The 16,811-nt window shown below is 50.7% G+C and overlaps 1 protein-coding gene across 3 annotated transcripts; it reads right to left on the reverse strand.

Annotated features, from left to right (window-relative positions):
• Positions 1 to 1,108: 1,108 nt before the first annotated feature.
• RABEP2 (rabaptin, RAB GTPase binding effector protein 2) lies at positions 1,109 to 13,992 on the reverse strand. 3 transcript variants are annotated; one of them, XM_081169069.1, is made up of 14 exons: positions 13,738 to 13,992; positions 11,106 to 11,304; positions 10,395 to 10,662; positions 9,875 to 10,105; positions 8,709 to 8,830; positions 8,509 to 8,628; positions 7,677 to 8,000; positions 6,904 to 6,999; positions 4,599 to 4,697; positions 3,337 to 3,480; positions 3,031 to 3,208; positions 2,841 to 2,852; positions 2,644 to 2,720; positions 1,109 to 1,419 (listed from the first exon to the last, which is right to left on the reverse strand). In XM_081169069.1, exons 3-14 carry the CDS (start codon positions 10,399 to 10,401, stop codon positions 1,354 to 1,356), a joined length of 1,476 nt encoding a protein of 491 aa, XP_081025195.1. In that variant the 5' UTR covers positions 10,402 to 10,662; positions 11,106 to 11,304; positions 13,738 to 13,992; the 3' UTR covers positions 1,109 to 1,353. The 3 variants fall into 3 exon arrangements, with proteins under 3 accessions (XP_081025195.1, XP_081025194.1, XP_081025196.1); XM_081169068.1 differs by having other exon boundaries at positions 11,106 to 11,307; XM_081169070.1 differs by lacking the exon at positions 2,841 to 2,852 and having other exon boundaries at positions 11,106 to 11,307.
• Positions 13,993 to 16,811: the final 2,819 nt, after the last annotated feature.

Here is a 16,811-nt window from a genome sequence, read left to right on the forward strand (position 1 = left end):
GTGACAAAGAGCTTATTTTTTGTGGAACTGGTACCCCCCACCCCATTCTGAAAGGGCAAAGCAGGTTCTTTGACTATAGGCCCAGGAGAGCAGAGTGTGTATGACCTTAATTCACCCCAAGGTCAAAATCCCCAAAAGGTAGAGAGATTGTGGTCACAACACCCTCACAGTGACACTTGTGATCTAAAACTAATCCCAATCACCCATGCATTAAATGGTTCTCTCTCTCTCTCTTTCAGTCCTGGCCCAAGAAGCACACAATATGTGTTTTTTTTAAAAAAAGTATTAAAAATGGCACCAGGAAGTCTCTCCTCGCCCACAGGAAAACAACAGAAGTTTCATTCCAAGACTTGGTGGGTGTTTTTTAAGAATTTCCACCTCTTACTTGCAAAGTATATAAGGGGTTTTACCTTAGATATGGGGAAACAGGCACTAGCTCAGTGGCAAGGTTGGGAATGTGTCCCAGTCAGCCAGTGTATTTTATTTATTTAGGGCATTTTTAGCCCACTCTTTATTAAAGATCATTAAATAATAACTCTCACTAGACAGAGGCAAATGTTTGACTCAGTATAAAGGCGGCTTCCTAGGTTCCTAAGAAATGAACTGGCACCCAGAAAGTGTTGTAGAATCACAGAATTGTAGCATTGGAAGGTACACTGAGGGTCATCTAGTCCAACCCCCTGCAATGCAGGGATCTGAACTAGATATAGCACACGGACACCCAACCTCTTCTCAGCCAAGCAATTTTCTTTTTCATATAGAAAACACTACAATGACACAAGGCCTGAACTTATGGCAAAAAGAAAGAAACCTCCCCTACTATACATCATTTCATATCTGCAATACTTATGTTACACAACAGTTTAAAGATGAAAATGAATACAAACTATGTTACACTGGCTAATGGCTCTATACATATTTTTACTACTGCATCGCTCTGGCCCACTTTTAGTCTGTGTCTCTATGCTCAAAGGTGGAAAGCAGAAAATCGATTCCTGCGATCCCTTTTGGAGGCTTCCTCTCAAGCAAAATGAAGATTTGTGCTACTGCTACCACCCACCATTACAGTCCGCTCAGCTACCCAAGGAAAGGAGACACACAGATGGAGGAAGGTACAAAAATTTCCTTTATTGTGTTCTGGAAGCTCCAGTGTCATTCAGTGGGAAGGGGAGTAAGAATGGGAGGTTCCAGCCATCCTCCCTCCAGAGTTCTTGCTCTCCTGCCCATGTAGAGGAGACCTGGAAGAGCTCCGGAGGACAGAGATGACCCCTTTGGTGCCTGGCAGGTTTCCCTGAGGTTCCCATTGTGCCAAGAAGAGGAGGAAGGGCAGAGGTGACCTCCCCTATCCTCCTTCTAAGGCTCTGACCTCCTATCCTGAAGGCCGCTGGCTTCTCCCACAGAGGGAGCATCAGATTGCACCTGCAGAAGAAAAAGAAAAAGAAAAAGAGGATAAGCCCACAGAGGTTTCCTCTCTCTCTCCCAGCCTCCGCCAGTGTCTGTCATCACCAGAAACAGCCTCTCACACATCTGGAAAGAAAAGCAGGTGCCAGCCTCACAACCACAGCATAAGATCCCACCCACTCAAAGCTCACCCCACCTCTTCTCTGAATTAAAAGCATTGCACCTCAGTATTGACCAAAGTGACTATCACAAACATTCATATGCTTCTACCACAACCCAAATATGCGTGCTTAATTGACACTTATTACAGTTGTACCTTGGAAGTTGAATGGAATCCGTTCCGGAAGTTCGTTCGACTTCCAAAGCGCGGTAGTTGCGGAAGCTCCGTCGGATTCCAAAGAACATTGGCAAACCAGAACACTCACTTCCGGGTTTGCGGCGTTCAGGAGCCAAAGCACCCGAGTACAAAGGCGTTTGGGATGCAAGGTACGACTGTACTGTAATTAGAAACATGCGCATCTCCCAGTTGCATGAGGCACACAGGACTTTTGGACTCCTCCTTTGGACTGAGGCAATGCAAGGAAGGACAAAGCGCCATAGAAGATTGGCGCTCAGGGCTCAGTCCTCCTTCCTTGGACTCCAAAGATCTCACCAGACACTGCACAGGTCCTTTCTAGCGTTTCTTTCTTATGCTTAAGGCCTAAACAGGGTTTTTTCTTCCAAAACTGAAAGATGAGATTCTCAGGAGTGCTGAATTCTGCCTGCTCAGTGCCCATGGTAGATTAAACTCAACCCTGACAACAGCTGATAATTGCAGCATACGAAAATGTCACTACGGAAAGGTCAGGAGAGACAAGAGTGTCATGTTAGCAGAGAAAGGAAGCGATAAAGGGAACAGGTGTGGCTGCTCACCAAAAAGAGTTTGCACACTGCATCTCTCCTGTGTAGACAAGTAGACCAAGGGACCTTATCACCCATGGTCACTTACAGGACGGCCTTTGGAGGTACAGAAGAGATCTCATGGATCTCCAAGGAGGATCCTACTCACCTCTTCCTTAACTTAAGTAGGACTTTGCCATTTCCATTCTACCATGATCCTTCCTCCCACCCCCTCAAATCTATATCCTCCATCCAGAGGGTGGGTGGGGGGGATTCGAGGTAACGCGTATGATTTGGGGAAGTGAAATGGTTATTAGCAATTATCTCTGGGCGGCAAGAGAGAAAAGAAGCACAAAAACTCACACATCCCTGGGCTCTTCTAATCTCTTCCTGCCCTTGCTGCATCCTCTCCATCTCAGTCCGGATACTGTTTAGGGAGGCTGAGGATTAAAAAGGAGAAGTCAGTTGGTGACCACCGTGTCGAAGCCTTCAGCTGTGGAAATGTGCACACACAAACACACACTCACATATAATACACACACACACCCCTAAGAACTCACCCTGCAAAAGCTCTGCCAGCCAGAAGCCACAAGGGAAGAGAGGACAAAAATAAAGAGAGAATCATTAATCACATCCATAACACTACAAAGTGATTTCAGATTCCTTGAAAGCCAACAGATGCTAATCCCAGGAGACCCCAATCCCTCACCTAGTTCTTGGCCCACCTTCCTCTGCCCCCCCCCCGCTCACCTCGTTCTTCTTGCTCTCTCTCCAGCGCCCCCTGCAGTCCTGACCGAGATGCCGTCTCCTGGTCCAGCCGCTCCCTCAGGGACACAATCTCAATTCGTAGGCGCTCCGCCTGGTGCTCAGCAGCCCGGAGCTGAGAGGCAGACTCTTGCCTCAGCTGGCGCACCAAGGCCTGCAGCTCCTAGGGAGGCAGGAGGAGGAGGGAGGATGGGGAAACCCGCCATATATAATATATACAATGCTGCCGTTTCTAGCCATCCCACGCCAGTATCCTCAGCCCAATACAAGGAAGAGGCGGGTCAGAATTACCGGGACAGTGCTAGGCAAGCTCCTGCTCTCATCAGATTCCGGTGGGCAGGAATCCTGGGAACTGGCCCCCCGCAGCCCTTCGTTCTCAGCACTGAGGCGCTGCACTTCGTAGCTCAGGCGCTTGTGGGAAGCAGCCAAGTCAGCCTAGCGGAAGGAAGGGGGCAGGAGGAAAAGGAACAACTTCAACTTGGACCTGGGTTTCCAGAGGAACGATTTAAAAGGTGCACACCTCCCCACCGCACATGAGAGGAATGACTCAGAAAAGCCCTTGTAGTACCAGGTACAGTGTGGCTTTATTTCTTCTTGTTGTTGTTTATTTACTTATTTTTCCAAACCACTTAATACTGAAAAATATCTTAGAAATATACAAGCAGACAGCAAAGGACCAATAAAGCAGTATCATATCATCAAATTTTAATTTATATATACATCACAGGCTCAATATGCGGCAGCTTTCTACGTTCTCAGCCAAAACACAGGACGTAAATATTAAAAAAGTGAAGAAATCACAAGCCCTTCATCCTGTGCGTCAGTCCAGCTGCATTTGGACGGCCTTCCTGCCAGCACTGCACACTGCTGGCATGCGGATACTGCAAAGCCAGCGGTCAGCGGCGTTCCAAACCCCACACATTGCCTATAAAAGCCGCGCAATGTGCAGTTTCTTCCCCCCACACCCAAGGCCCGCAGTCACCCATCGTGTGCTGCAGTGCTGGCACAGAGAAGCTGGCTGCATTTGGGGCAGTGTGCTGCATTAAGAGGGTTTTTTCACAATAGCGCTTGCGCTCTGAGACCCCACAGCTAATTCTCCCCTGGCCTCCTCGCTGGCCCAAGTAGGACTAATTCAGCCAGCTAGCCCTGGTGACTAATGCTTATTAGATGGATTTCCCCCAAATTGATTTCTGAACTTTGAATTTTATTGTTATTCATGTTTTTATACTGTATTTTATGCTGCTTCTACAATTAAGTGTTTTAAATTTGTTGTTAGCCTCCCTGAGCCCAGTTTTCTAAACCGGGAAGGGTGGGGTACAAATAAAAAATTATTATTATTATTATTATTCCCTCCCCCCCCCAGTGGCCACAGAGGGGCTGCAACGTTAAGAACCAGCCTTCGGCCAACACTCAGGGCCTTCCTAAACCACCGTCCCATGCATACCCCAAGCTTGCCATTTGAAATCAGAGCCTGCCCTGGCCAGCCTTGCCCCCCCCGCCCCTGCCAGACAGGGGCTCCCCACCAATGCTGTCCCCCAGAAGCCCCCCCTTACCATTTGCTCCTGAGTTTGGCGCTGGGTTTCGCTCACTGTAGCTTGGAGGCCTTGGAGGAGGCGCTCTGAAGTCTGCACCTGAGTCAGGAGAACCTGGACCTGATCAGAAAGAGAGAGAGGAAGGAAGGGGGAATCAATTCGTGGAAGGGGAAGTTGCAGTTTTCTTCTAGAGCTGACGCAGTGTTGTGATTAAGGTGTGAGGCTAGGACTAGGGAGACCCAAGTTCCAACTCCCTACTCAGCCATGAATCACGGGTCAATCCCTATCTCTTCATCTAGCCTACCTCACAGGGTTGTAGGGAGGAATAAATGGGGGGGGGGAGATAATCTTGCACATCGCCCAGAGCTCCTGGTGGAAGCTAAGGGTTCCCAATTGGTGGTTGGCAGACCCCAGTGGGTAAATGGCATCTGGTGGCACCAGTTTGGGGAAAAACTGGTGGGGGGCACAGGCTCAGCCCTTGCCAGGACATGTGGAGGGAGGCCAGAAGCAAGTGAGTGCAGTCCAGGGTGAAGCCCCCTGGCCTGGTGGAGGCCCCGTCACCGTCCTCCTTCACCCGGTGCTTCTGAGTCCCTGGCAGCCGGGCTCTGGGTATTGGAGGTGGTGCTACATGGGTGGCTGAGCTAGGAGCTCCCTGGGGGACGATGGCAGGCCCACCCCACCCGCTGCCGCCTCCTCTCTCCACCCTGACTCCAGCAGGCAGTGGCCAAGTCCCTTCTGTGGTGGAGGGCTCGCAAGACACTGGAGGGGAGAAGGGGAGAGGAAGGAAGGTACCTCAGGAAAGGTGGGTGGGCGATTAAGCACCTTACCTGTGCCCTTACCTGTGCAGAGAAGGAGGCTGAGGTGGTTCCATATGGTCCAATTGGGGTGTGTGTGTCCAAAGGGTCTAGACGCCTTAGAGTTGGTGACTATGGCAGCACCATTCACATAACAAAAACTACCATAGAGATATTGCCATTTTCAGGGGGCCACTAGGGGGCGCATTGGAAGATGGCCGACAATACCATCTCTCCGACCCACACGGGGTAATTAAGAGGCTGTTATGGGGTAAGGCAGCCTCCCTTGTTGCCCCAAGGAAATGGGGAACACTGCCCTTGCCTGCTGTGCCCATAAATCACCCCCTAATTTGAAAGAAGGGGGTGAGGGCCCTAGGCAGAATGCCCCCGTGTGGACCTCGGCTCTCCTGGATGCTGTCTCTGATCGTGCACTAGCTGCAGCAATTTGGAATAATTATTTACAAAAGAAGCAAATGCACATATTTCAAGTGAAGAAGGGGAGTGAAGTCTGCTAATTTAAGTGACCTCTGCGAAAGACGACGATGGGCTGGAGAAACAGGAATATTTTACGATGAAGATACACCAAAGGCTGGGTATGCTGACAACGGGACTGAATGGGGGGGGGGGGCTTTTTTACTTTCCTTCTATGTGATTTACAAGAACCCCTCCTCATTAGAACCGTCGGTTGAACTAACCCAAGCAGGATGATTAAGGTCTGTGTGGAGATAAACTTTAACCAAAAGTATGCTTTATGGAGACCGAGAAGCAATAAGAGCTTTTGGAATGGCGCAGCAATTAATTCAGAGTCGCCATCTTGCCAAAGGATTTATAGCCGGGAGGAAGAACGGACTTGTTTTCAGACTGCATTCCTGGTGAATCTCCTCAGAGGTTTTGAGAAAGGAGGCAGATTGGTGAAGATTAATGACACTAAGACTGCTTTGATGTATGGAAGTGATGTTATATGGAAAACGTCTGGATATGGCTACTGGATAAAAAAAAAAAAAATCCACGCAGGATTACAAAATGTTCTAACCAGCTTGTGGAGACTATCAGAGGTCACAAAGAGAAAGGAAAAATATATGAAAATAACAACAAGAGATGTGGAAAAACAATAAGAAAGGACTGGATAGTACTGTGAACATCATAAGGTTAGATTTGTGGACATTAAAACAGCAGTAAGAAGCAAGAAGTTGATTGGATCCCCTTCGGAACTTGAAATATGGGTACCCCCAACAAAAATTTAAAATTCGGCTGTGTAATTTGGAATTATGTAATTTGGTTTGATTTGATGTGATTGGTCAGTTAATAAAAAATTATTCTCAAAAAAAAGAGATTGCCATTTTCAAAAGTAGGGGGTCTATGGCTTGGCTTTTGAAAAAAAAAGGGGGGTCCCCAGCACTTAGCTAATTGGAAACCTTCTAGGAAGAGCATGACTGAAATCTAACACCAAAGTAGCAGCAGAAAGAAGGGGGGCTCCCAGAGGTGGGTTTGGCTTCAGGCCCCGAGGGCAGGGCTCCCCCCTCCCCACACACCTGCTTACTGCATTCCTCATTGCTGCGCCTCAGCGCCTCCTGCAGGCCGGCCTTTTCCCGTGCCCCCTCTTCCAGGGCTTCGCACTGTTGCCGCACCTGAACGGAAGAAGTCGGGGACAAAATGAGGGCAGGGAGAACTCCGGCACACCTCTTCCTCCTGTCTCCACCATCCCCACATCTCCCTCTAGGATCACAAAACAACAGAGGAGCCCTCTATTTAGTAGAGGCTTGCCATGGGATTCATAAGCCCGATGACAAAAAATTAACTTCCTTTCTGCCTTCGGAAGGCCCACCAAGGCAGCTAAAAATCAACTTTAAAACAAAACCAAAACAAGGAAAGCAGAGCAAAGTCCTCAAAGCCATTAGCGAGGATGGAATCCAGTCACAGGCCCGATGCAGTGGACCTCGCTCTTACTACAGTGGTACCTCGGGTTACATACGCTTCAGGTTACAGATTCCGCTAACCCAGAAATATTACCTTGGGTTAAGAACTTTGCTTCAGGATGAGAACAGAAATCGTGTGGTGGTGGCGCAGCGGCAGTGGGAGGCCCCATTAGCTAAAGTGGTGCTTCAGGTTAAGAACAGTGTCAGGTTAAGAACAGACCTCCGGAACGAATTAAGTACTTAACCCAAGGTACCACTGTACTTGGCAGAAAGACAGCAGGAACAGAGCCAGGAGGGGAATCAGAGAGGGGAATCACAGAAGGCCTTGTTGCACGTCCAAAACTGCTGACCCCTCTGGGGCTGACCACCACTCTGCCCTGCCTACGCACCTGTGTGTGGAGCTGTGTCCACTCTGAGTCTGGCACCAGCTGGTACCCGGCCGGCGGTAAGTAGATGGTCTCGGGCACCAGGGTCCCCGTGGAGGACGCAATGGAGGCCGTCTCCGGGCTAGGGGGACGCCTGCGCCGGACGGCAGGCCCCGGACTCGGTGCCAATGACGAGAAAGAGGCGATGGAAACGCTGTCCAGGCTGTGGGCAAATTTCTCCGCCACTCCTCCTCCTTCCGCCAAAGTGCCAGGGTCGTCTCCAGGGGCATCGGAGGGCACGGCCTCAGAGTCAGCAAGGAGGGATTCAGAGGAGCTGCATAAAGAACGCTGAAGGAAAAGGGAAAGGAATGAGCAAGGAGGCCTTTCCCAGAGACAGGCTGCCCAGTGTGGGTTCTGAAAAGACCATATTCTCACAGCCAGGAAACCTGGAAGCTTAAGGAGGGAACCAATGTTGCCTTAATTGAAGCAGAGGATTTCTAGTTGGCATTTCTAGTTTCCATTCATGACTCACACCTTGACTTTCCCAGACTTGTAGCCAGCCAGGAAGAGCAAGTTTGTCCTGCCATCGCTCAGCTCGTGTGCTAATTTGCACTGGCAGAGGGAAACACCTGCAGATACAGATTACTAGTAATGTAGACTGCCAGGGCCATGTTCATAAAGGTTGTCCGTCAACTTATTCTGGAGCAAGGAATCACCCTCAGGCGAGCACTGCCCTTTCCCCTCTTTACTCAGCTGCTACCCGAACGGCATCCTCACCCTATTCTGAGCTGCTTTGAAGCCCCCTCCCGTTCTGGCTCCTTCCTGGTCCCCTTGCCACTCCCCTCATCCAACTCACCTGCTCACCCTGCAGCTCTTGAACCAGGCCCTCAGCATGCGCCAGCTTCGCTTTCAGCTCGGCAATTTCCTGCTCCATGGGGAGAACGATTGCCCGGAGCCGCAGAGTGTCCTCTTGCGCCTGTGCGGGGAGAGAGAAAGGAAACATTCGGAGCCTTCTTCCTCTACCCTCAGGTTAAGCCCTGTCTGGCCACCACGCACCTTTTCCATCTGCTTCTCCAGCGAGTCCAGGGGGTTGGGCCTTGGCAGCAAGCGGCTCCAGGTATTCTCCCGGCCTTCGCGCTCCAAAGCCGAGAGACGAGCCTCATAGCTGGAGATGGTGTCTGTAGAAAGCGAGCAGGCATCTCAGCTTGCAAGCCAGGAATCCCGGACACTGCCTCCCTCTCCTATATTATACTAGAACTGCCTCCCTCTCGTATATTATACTAGAACTGCTTTGTTTCACTTATCTACTTGATTTTAATCCTGTATTTTATTCTGTTGAACCGCCCTGGGATTTTAGAATGACGGGTGGTATATAGAAAACTAATAAATATTAAAAATAAATAATAATAGAAAGTACTTCTCCACATGGCGCAGAGTTAACCTATGGGCTATACCCGATGCTCATACTCAAAGCAGACCCATCAAAGTTAATGGGCCCAACTAACTTAGATTCATTAGTTTCCATAGGTCTACTCTGAGTAGGGCTAACATTGGCTCCAGCCCTACGGAATTGATTCCCACAAAAGGCAGCGAGGATTCAGCAAATTTGTGGCAATTCATGGCCACTCGCCTCCACTGCTCAAGGCCTTTGAATGCCAGTTGCTGGAGAGCCTAAGTGAGGAGAATGGCTGCAGTACCAGTGTCCTGCTTCTGGTTTTCCCACAGGCAACTGGTTAGCCGCCGTGAGAACAGGGTGCTGGGATACATGGACCACTGACTTGATCCAGTAGGACATTTCATATGTTTGGTTCCTAGGAGGGAGGTTTGAAAACCTGCTGCCTTTTTATTATACAGTGGTACCTCGGGTTACAGATGCTTCAGGTTACAGACGCTTCAGTTTACAGACTCCGCTAACCCAGAAATAGTACCTCAGGTTAAGAACTCTGCTTCAGGATGAGAACAGAAATCGCATGGCGGCAGCGGGAGGCCCCATTAGCTAAAGTGGTGCTTCAGATTAAGAACAGTTTCAGGTTAAGAACGGACCTCCAGAATGAATTAAGTTCTTAACCTGAGGTACCACTGTATACGCATAATATTTCTCATCATTGTACCCTGTCCTGAAATCTGCTGAGATTGAGGGCAGGTTAGAAAAAAACAAATAAGAACAAATGAAGGTCCCTGCTGTTCCTTCCCTGCTGCGCCCAGGCCTTGAGGCCCTTCACCTTTCAAGATGGCCTGCAGGGAAGCCACTTCCTCCTGGCACCGACGCCGGACAGCGTCCACGGCCTCATGTTTCGTGCCTTCGCTCACGGCAGCCACAGCTCGGACGGTCTCCACTTCGGCCAATGCAGCCGACAGCTGGGCTTGTAGTATCTGGATGGTCTTCTGGGGGTCTGGATCTCGGGGGAGGTTCAGGCCTGGAGGGGGACCCACATCCTTCACCTGCTGAGGTTCTTGGGAAGAGCGGAAAAATATATATACGGATACAGAACTGAAGTTAACTTAAACCCAGGACTTGTAAAGTCCCCACTGCCCTGTGAACTCTGACCTGACGCTGCTAACCTTCTAACCCTTGACTCTTAACCCAAGCACCCTAACTCTAACTGTGACCTATGACTCCCCCTCCCCATGTTACGCAACCCAGAGCTCCATTCTAGGGTGAAGCCATGAGGGGCGTGGCTTCCCATCTTCCCACCCTCTCTCCCTGCCTGCCATTCAGAGGGGAGGCGCATTTGTGTGTACCTTCCATCCTGGCTGCTGCTGTTGCTGCTTCGGGTTCGCTGAAGGCTGAGCGGAGCCCAGAAACAGCCGAGTAAAAACACGGGAGTGCTCAAAATCTATTGTATGCTGCTGGACATGGGCGAAAATATCCCAGCGGAGCCAACGGAGATAAATATCTTCACTCTCTGCTGGACATTTCCTGAGGGATTCTGAAGAGACTTGAAGTGAAGAGGGCACAGCGGCTGCCGAAATGGTGCTTTCACTGCTCCTGGCAAGGCCTTAGGTGTGCCTGCAAAACAAAAGGTGGGTGGTCGTGAGCCGGCCTCCAAGCTCCTTGGTTTGATTCAGGAAAGACCTATTTGCGGATTGAGCGCTCGGGTTTCAACACGCACACTTTGCCCATACTCAGAAGTTGTCTTGTCTTTATTATTTACTGCCAGGTAGCCTCTGACTGGAATCTTGCTACAAATCCTAGCTTCAAATGAAGCCTATGAACTGCATTGTGCAGAACTGGGTACAGTAGTGGACAAGCTTGGACTGTGCCTTCCTGCCTCCTGCCCCGAAATACAGTGCTGCTAGTTACTGCTGCAGGAGGACTAGAGAGGCTCTTCTCCATTCAGCTTGCTACCCCCCAACAGAACCCCCCTTCCCCTCCTTTTGTCATTTGTTTCTTGCTGATGATAGTCAAGCTGGGTGGCTTGGAGTTTAGAGGTATGGAAATTCTTCACTTACCGTGAATTCCTCTTCTTCTTGAGTGGTGGAGGCCAGTGGGCTGGCGATTTGCCCAGCTGCAGGCGCCAGCTAGGCAGGGATCAGAGGCTCTTCCATGGAAGGCAGAGCCTCCCCCCCTTGGATCCCTTGTCAGCTCGCCAAAGTGGGAAGACCCACGTTCCGGGAATCCGCAACGTCTGTTCTGTCGTTGGCTGTTTGCCTACTGTGGACAAAATGAGGGGGGAAAGAGAGGTAATGGCCTCCTCCAGGAGAGAAAAACAGAAATTCATGGTAAATCAAGAATCTCAATTTCTCTGATCAAGGAGGAGGAGGCCTGACAACGACAACAATAACAACAACAACGACAACACTATTTATATGCCACCCATCTGACTGTCTTGCTCTACCCACTCTTCCAGCGGCTTCCAGCAAAATATTTAAAACACAGTTAGATATCAAACATTAAGACATCCCTGTATGGGGCTGCCTTCGGATGTCTTCTAAAAGTCGTACTGTGGTTCTCAAAGAGAATCCGTTCTGGAAGTCCGTTTGACTTCTGAAAACGTTCGAAGCCCAAGGCACGGCTTCTGACTGGCTGCAGGAACTTCGGCTTCCAAATAACGTTTGCAAACCAGAACACTTACTTCCAAGTTTGCGGTGTTTGGGAGCCAAAACGTACGTGTACCAAGGCGTTTGAGAACCAAGGTACGACTGTAGTTGTTTATTTCCTTGACATCTGATGGGAGGGCTTTCCACAGGGTGGGTGCCACTACCCCTGCCTGGTTCCCTGAAACTTCACTTCTCTCAATGGAAGAACCGCCAGGAGACTCTCAGCACTGAACCTCAGCGTCTGGGCTGAACGATGGGTGTGGAGACGCTCCTTCAGGTATACTGGGCCGAGGCTGTTTAGGGCTTTAAAGGTCAGCATCAACACTTTGAATTGTGCTCGGAAATGTACTGGGAGCCAATGTCGGCCTGGGATGCTGAAAATCAGTGCATCTCTGGGTGTGTCCCTGTTCTCCAACAACCTGCACTGTGTCTCCCTAGGAGTGCTGAATGCTCTTGCAGGACACATTACCCAAAGGTGCCTTCTGATGCAAAGGTGTTGATCTGGTAGTGATGGACAGAGGAGAAAGCTACCCTACAGATCTCCTCTAGAGGTGCCATCTCCCAGGAAGCTCTGGAGGCTGTGGCCCCCTGCCTCACGGAGTGTGCAACTGAGGCCTCTGGGAAATGGAGATTGGCTGACGTGTAAGCTAGGGAAATGCATCTTCTTAGCCACAGAGCCCTTGGAGAACTTCTTGACAAGTCAGGAGGGTTTGAAGGACCAGAAGAGTGTGGTGCACTGTGAGCCCTGGTCCTGACTGCCCTGAGAGCATCTTATGTGTGCTACCAAAAGGAAGAGCCTGGAACTGGACCTAGTCCTTGCCATAGGAACCTGCAATGGTCCTGCCTGATGGAAGTGTAGAGGTATGGTTCTGTCAGGTTGATAGAGGTGAGGAAGTCAACCTTCCTGAGGCTCGCCAGGATGCTGCGCAAAATCTCCACGTGGAACTTGGGAGATTCAGGATGGACCATGTGTCTCCAGTCTGCTTTGGGACCCTGAAGAAGGCTGGGAAGACCCCGCCCTCTCAGGGACTGGGATGTGTTTGATGGCCTGGATTGTGAGGTGCTGGAGGGCTCCTTGGGAGACTGGAACTGGGAAGAAGCCGCCCCTGGGTGCCTTGTGGAACTCGCTTATCTGCTTTGAACTGTGTCCAGAATCCAGTGGCCTGAGATAAGAGGACGTCCAGGCCCTTGAGAAGCTCGCAAGCCGCCCCCACCCACCCAAGAATGTTGGTAGCCTGAGAGTCCTGTTGGGTGCAGACTTCATGGAAGGCCAACAACTGCTGTTGCCGGGCAGAAGAGTTTTTTCTCTAGAAGGCCCTGCTATTCTGTCATGCTGGTCCATCAGCCAGTCCTTGCCCTCCCAAGAAAGATTAACCTCTGAGGTAAAGCCTGCTTCCCACAGGTGAGTCCAGCTTGGGGGGGGGGTGGCCAAGCCCCTGCTGAAATCACCTTGTGGGTGATACATCCATTCTCAGCAGCAGAGACCTGGGCTTTACAGCTGTCTCCCCTTCTTTTCTGATGAGATCCTTGAGGTAGAGTGGAACTTTGCAGGGGGAGCCCCACTAAATCCTCCCCCTTAGCCGTGTCTGGGACCCCCTGTGCCTCAGAGCACCTTCTAATCTGCACCTTTCCTAGCAGCTTTTTTGGGGGGTGCCGTGGGGTGGCTCTCTCTCTCCCCCCCCCCTAGGCTCCCTGACCCAAGAGATCCTAGCAGGTGCGTCGTATTAGGGAAGCACATCGGGTCTGTGCCTCTCTCTCCTGGCTCTGCTGCTGCGGGTGGTGGAGGGTGAGCGAGCCCTTCTCCCTCCCCTCGGGGTGCTGGGACCTCGGGAATGCAGCGTCGGGGGTGTCGAGATCTGCCCGGGCTGAAGCTTCTGCTGCGCCCCGTTGGCAAGGCGGCCTGGGCACCAAGCGTCCAGGAGGGTGGTGCAGCGGGGTGCTCCCGCCGTCGGACTCCTGCACGGGTGGCTGGGGGTGCCGGAGGGAGGGTGGGACGGAGAGTTGGGGGGATCCTGACCCCTGCGCCCTCTCTTTTTCTACTTACCTTTTGGGGTTCCCTGCTTTTTGGGGGGAAGCTGGACGCGGATCCGGCTTGGCTCCGGAGGATCCCCCTGCCTGAGCGCAGCAGGAGCGTCTGGGTCTCTTGGCGCTTCCTTCTTTCGGAGAAGTCTCCTTTCTCCCAGCGCAGGCAGCAGCCGAGAGACGCTGCCTGCCGAGCGGGGCAGGAAGCAGGAAGGCGGCCGGGCTCCGCCTCCCCCGGAAGAGTCTCGCATCCCTCCCTGCCTATCCGGCCCAGGAGCCGGGCAGAGTCCCAAGCTAGCGCGCTCTCTGGCTGGCCGGCCGGCCGCTCCTGCTCCTCCTCCTTCCCCGCCTGGATCAGACGCTGAGAAGAGGCTCGCTGCGGGAACAACAGGAAAGGGAGAAGCCGGCGCTGGGGGAAAGTGGGTGTAGCTTCCCGCCAAGTCCGCCTGCCCTCTCGGCTTTTGCTTGCTGCCTCCTCCACGCCCCCCCCCCCCGCAGTCATCATTAGGAGGGCGTTTAAAGAAAAGGAAGTTTTAAGGGGCGGGGAAGGAGGAGCAGGAGCGCGCCGGCTTGGGACTCTGCCCGGCTCCTGGGCCGGATAGGCAGGGAGGCTGCCTTCCAACTCTTTATTTTTATTTCTTTTAACTTTAATTGATAAATGCAATACTTACAAACACAAACCAGAACACTAAACAAACATATTATACATAGATACATACACCTCTCAACTTAGATTACAAAAAAAGAAAACATACTGTATAAACTAAACATACATACATAAACATACAAACTAAACACAGAGACATAAATTTTGACTTCCAACTCTTTAACAGTCTATGATACTACGTCTGGCAAAACCAAGCATTATGCATTGTAACTTTCGTGCAGGCAGCAGGGAGAATGGGTGTGCATTGTTTGTTGCATTTATATGACAGCTCTCCAAGAACCTTAAGGTGCGGGTCTCCCCATTTCATCCCCATCTCCCCATTTCATCCTCACGACAACCCAGTGAGCTTCATGGCTGGTGGGGATTCGAACCCTGGTCTCCCAAAGTTCTAGTCCAACCACTGCACCATGCTGGTTTAGGAGTTGTATTTGGGTTCTAAGCCCAGCAGCTTATTCAGAATGCAGCATCAGTGGCATAGGGATCTGTCTTGTCCCAAACCAGACCTCTGGGTCCATCTAGCATGCTGCTGTGGAAGCCGATTGGCAGCTGCTCTTCAGGGTTTAAGAGATGCATCTTTTGCATGTGAAGCATGTGCTGTGGGCTACAGCCTTTCCCTATCTGGATCAAACAGGGATCTAAGTGTATAAAGAAAAAACTGGTGGGAAACCATTCAGCCTCGTTGCGTAAAATGTGGGGTTTCGACCCTGCTTGCAGATTTGGATAGAAAGTGAGGTTGCCTGTCACTGCGAACACATTACTAGCTGAAAACAAAGCTGGATTGCTCTTTTTCTCCATTTGACTCAAAGGTGGTTTGCTGGGGAATGCGTCAAAACAGTATTTCACAAGAAACTACAGGATAGATATGGACTGTGGATAACATGGTGTGTATGCTACTTCCCAAACCAGCAGTGCAAGTGTAGCGGGTGTGTGTGTGCACAGCCTGTGCTTCCTCAATGGGAAAGTGTCACTCTGTCCATGCTCAAAAGCTGTATCGTTATTATTTAGGATTGAATGTACTTGGATTGGAATCTTGCCACTGCCACTTAAAAGAAAAGCTTGGTTGGATCAGACCACAGACCATCTGAGCATCCTGCTCAAGCAGGACATGAAGCCAAGGGCACTCTCCTTCTCATCTTCCACAGTAATCATGGGCATGCTCCTTCTGATACCATTCATCCCATACAAGTTACGTATATACCGCTTGACTGTAAAAAAATAATAATTATCTCAAAGCAGTTGTGGGGAAACCTCAACGTAAACATTGGAGGTAGTATGTAGCCCTCATGAATAGCGACAAGTGACTAATAAATTTAACCACAAACAATTTAATGTCTACTTTTGCCCTGAGTGCCAATAGACATATGGGGCGAAAGATATACCCCAGCTATATAACCTTTCCTCCTATATACACCAACCCAGAAGCAGAGGCATATCTAGGGTTTGAAGTTGAATCCTGACAAGACAGAAGTACTGTTCTTGGGGGACAGGGGGCGGGCTGGTGTGGACTCCCTGGTCCTGAATGGGGTAACTGTGCCCCTGAAGGACCAGGTGCGTAGCCTGGGAGTCATTTTGGACTCACAGCTGTCCATGGAGGCACAGGTTAATTCTGTATCCAGGGCAGCTGTCTACCAACTCCACCTGGTACGCAGGCTGAGACCCTACCTGCCCGTGGACTGTCTCGCCAGAGTGGTGCATGCTCTAGTTATCTCCCGCTTGGACTACTGCAATGCGCTCTACGTGGGGCTACCTTTGAAGGTGACTCGGAAACTACAGCTAATCCAGAATGCGGCAGCTAGACTGGTGACTGGGGGCAACCGCCGAGACCACATAACACCGGTCTTGAAAGACCTACATTGGCTCCCAGTACGTTTCCGAGCACAATTCAAAGTGCTGGTGTTGACCTTTAAAGCCCTAAACGGCCTCGGCCCAGTATACCTGAAGGAGCGTCTCCACCCCCATCGTTCTGCCCGGACGCTGAGGTCCAGCGCCGAGGGCCTTCTGGCGGTTCCCTCATTGCGAGAAGCAAAGCTACAGGGAACCAGGCAGAGGGCCTTTTCAGTAGTGGCACCCGCCCTGTGGAACGCCCTCCCATCAGATGTCAAAACGATAAACAACTACCTGACATTCAGAAGACATCTTAAGGCAGCCCTGTTCAGGGAAGTTTTTAATGTATGATATTTTAGTGTTTTTTTCGTTTCTATGGAAGCCGCCCAGAGTGGCTGGGGAAACCCAGCCAGATGGGCGGGGTACAAATAATAAATTATTATTATTATTATTATTATAGGGTTCTGTACACCCTTGGCAAGGAGATGCATTGGCACTCGCTCCTAGGGGGAAAAAATCACTTTAGTGCAGTAGCCACATCAGGAATCACACTTTACGCAACACAAGTACAGTACTCAAAGTGTCCAGAGGGAGGGAGAAGTGAG

Source organism: Podarcis bocagei (genome assembly GCF_964188305.1).
Source record: "Podarcis bocagei genome assembly, chromosome: 13".
NCBI lineage: Eukaryota > Metazoa > Chordata > Lepidosauria > Squamata > Lacertidae > Podarcis > Podarcis bocagei.

Bases quoted from the DNA above. Each gene is read 5' to 3' on its own strand.
- RABEP2 (XM_081169069.1), bottom strand. The intron at 8,001-8,508 runs GTGAGTTGGATG...CTTTTCCTTCAG, and splicing joins AAGAGCTGCAGGGTGAGCAG to CGTTCTTTATGCAGCTCCTC. The intron at 1,420-2,643 runs GTGAGTTTTTGT...TTTCTTCTGCAG, and splicing joins TTAGAAGAGCCCAGGGATGT to GTGCAATCTGATGCTCCCTC.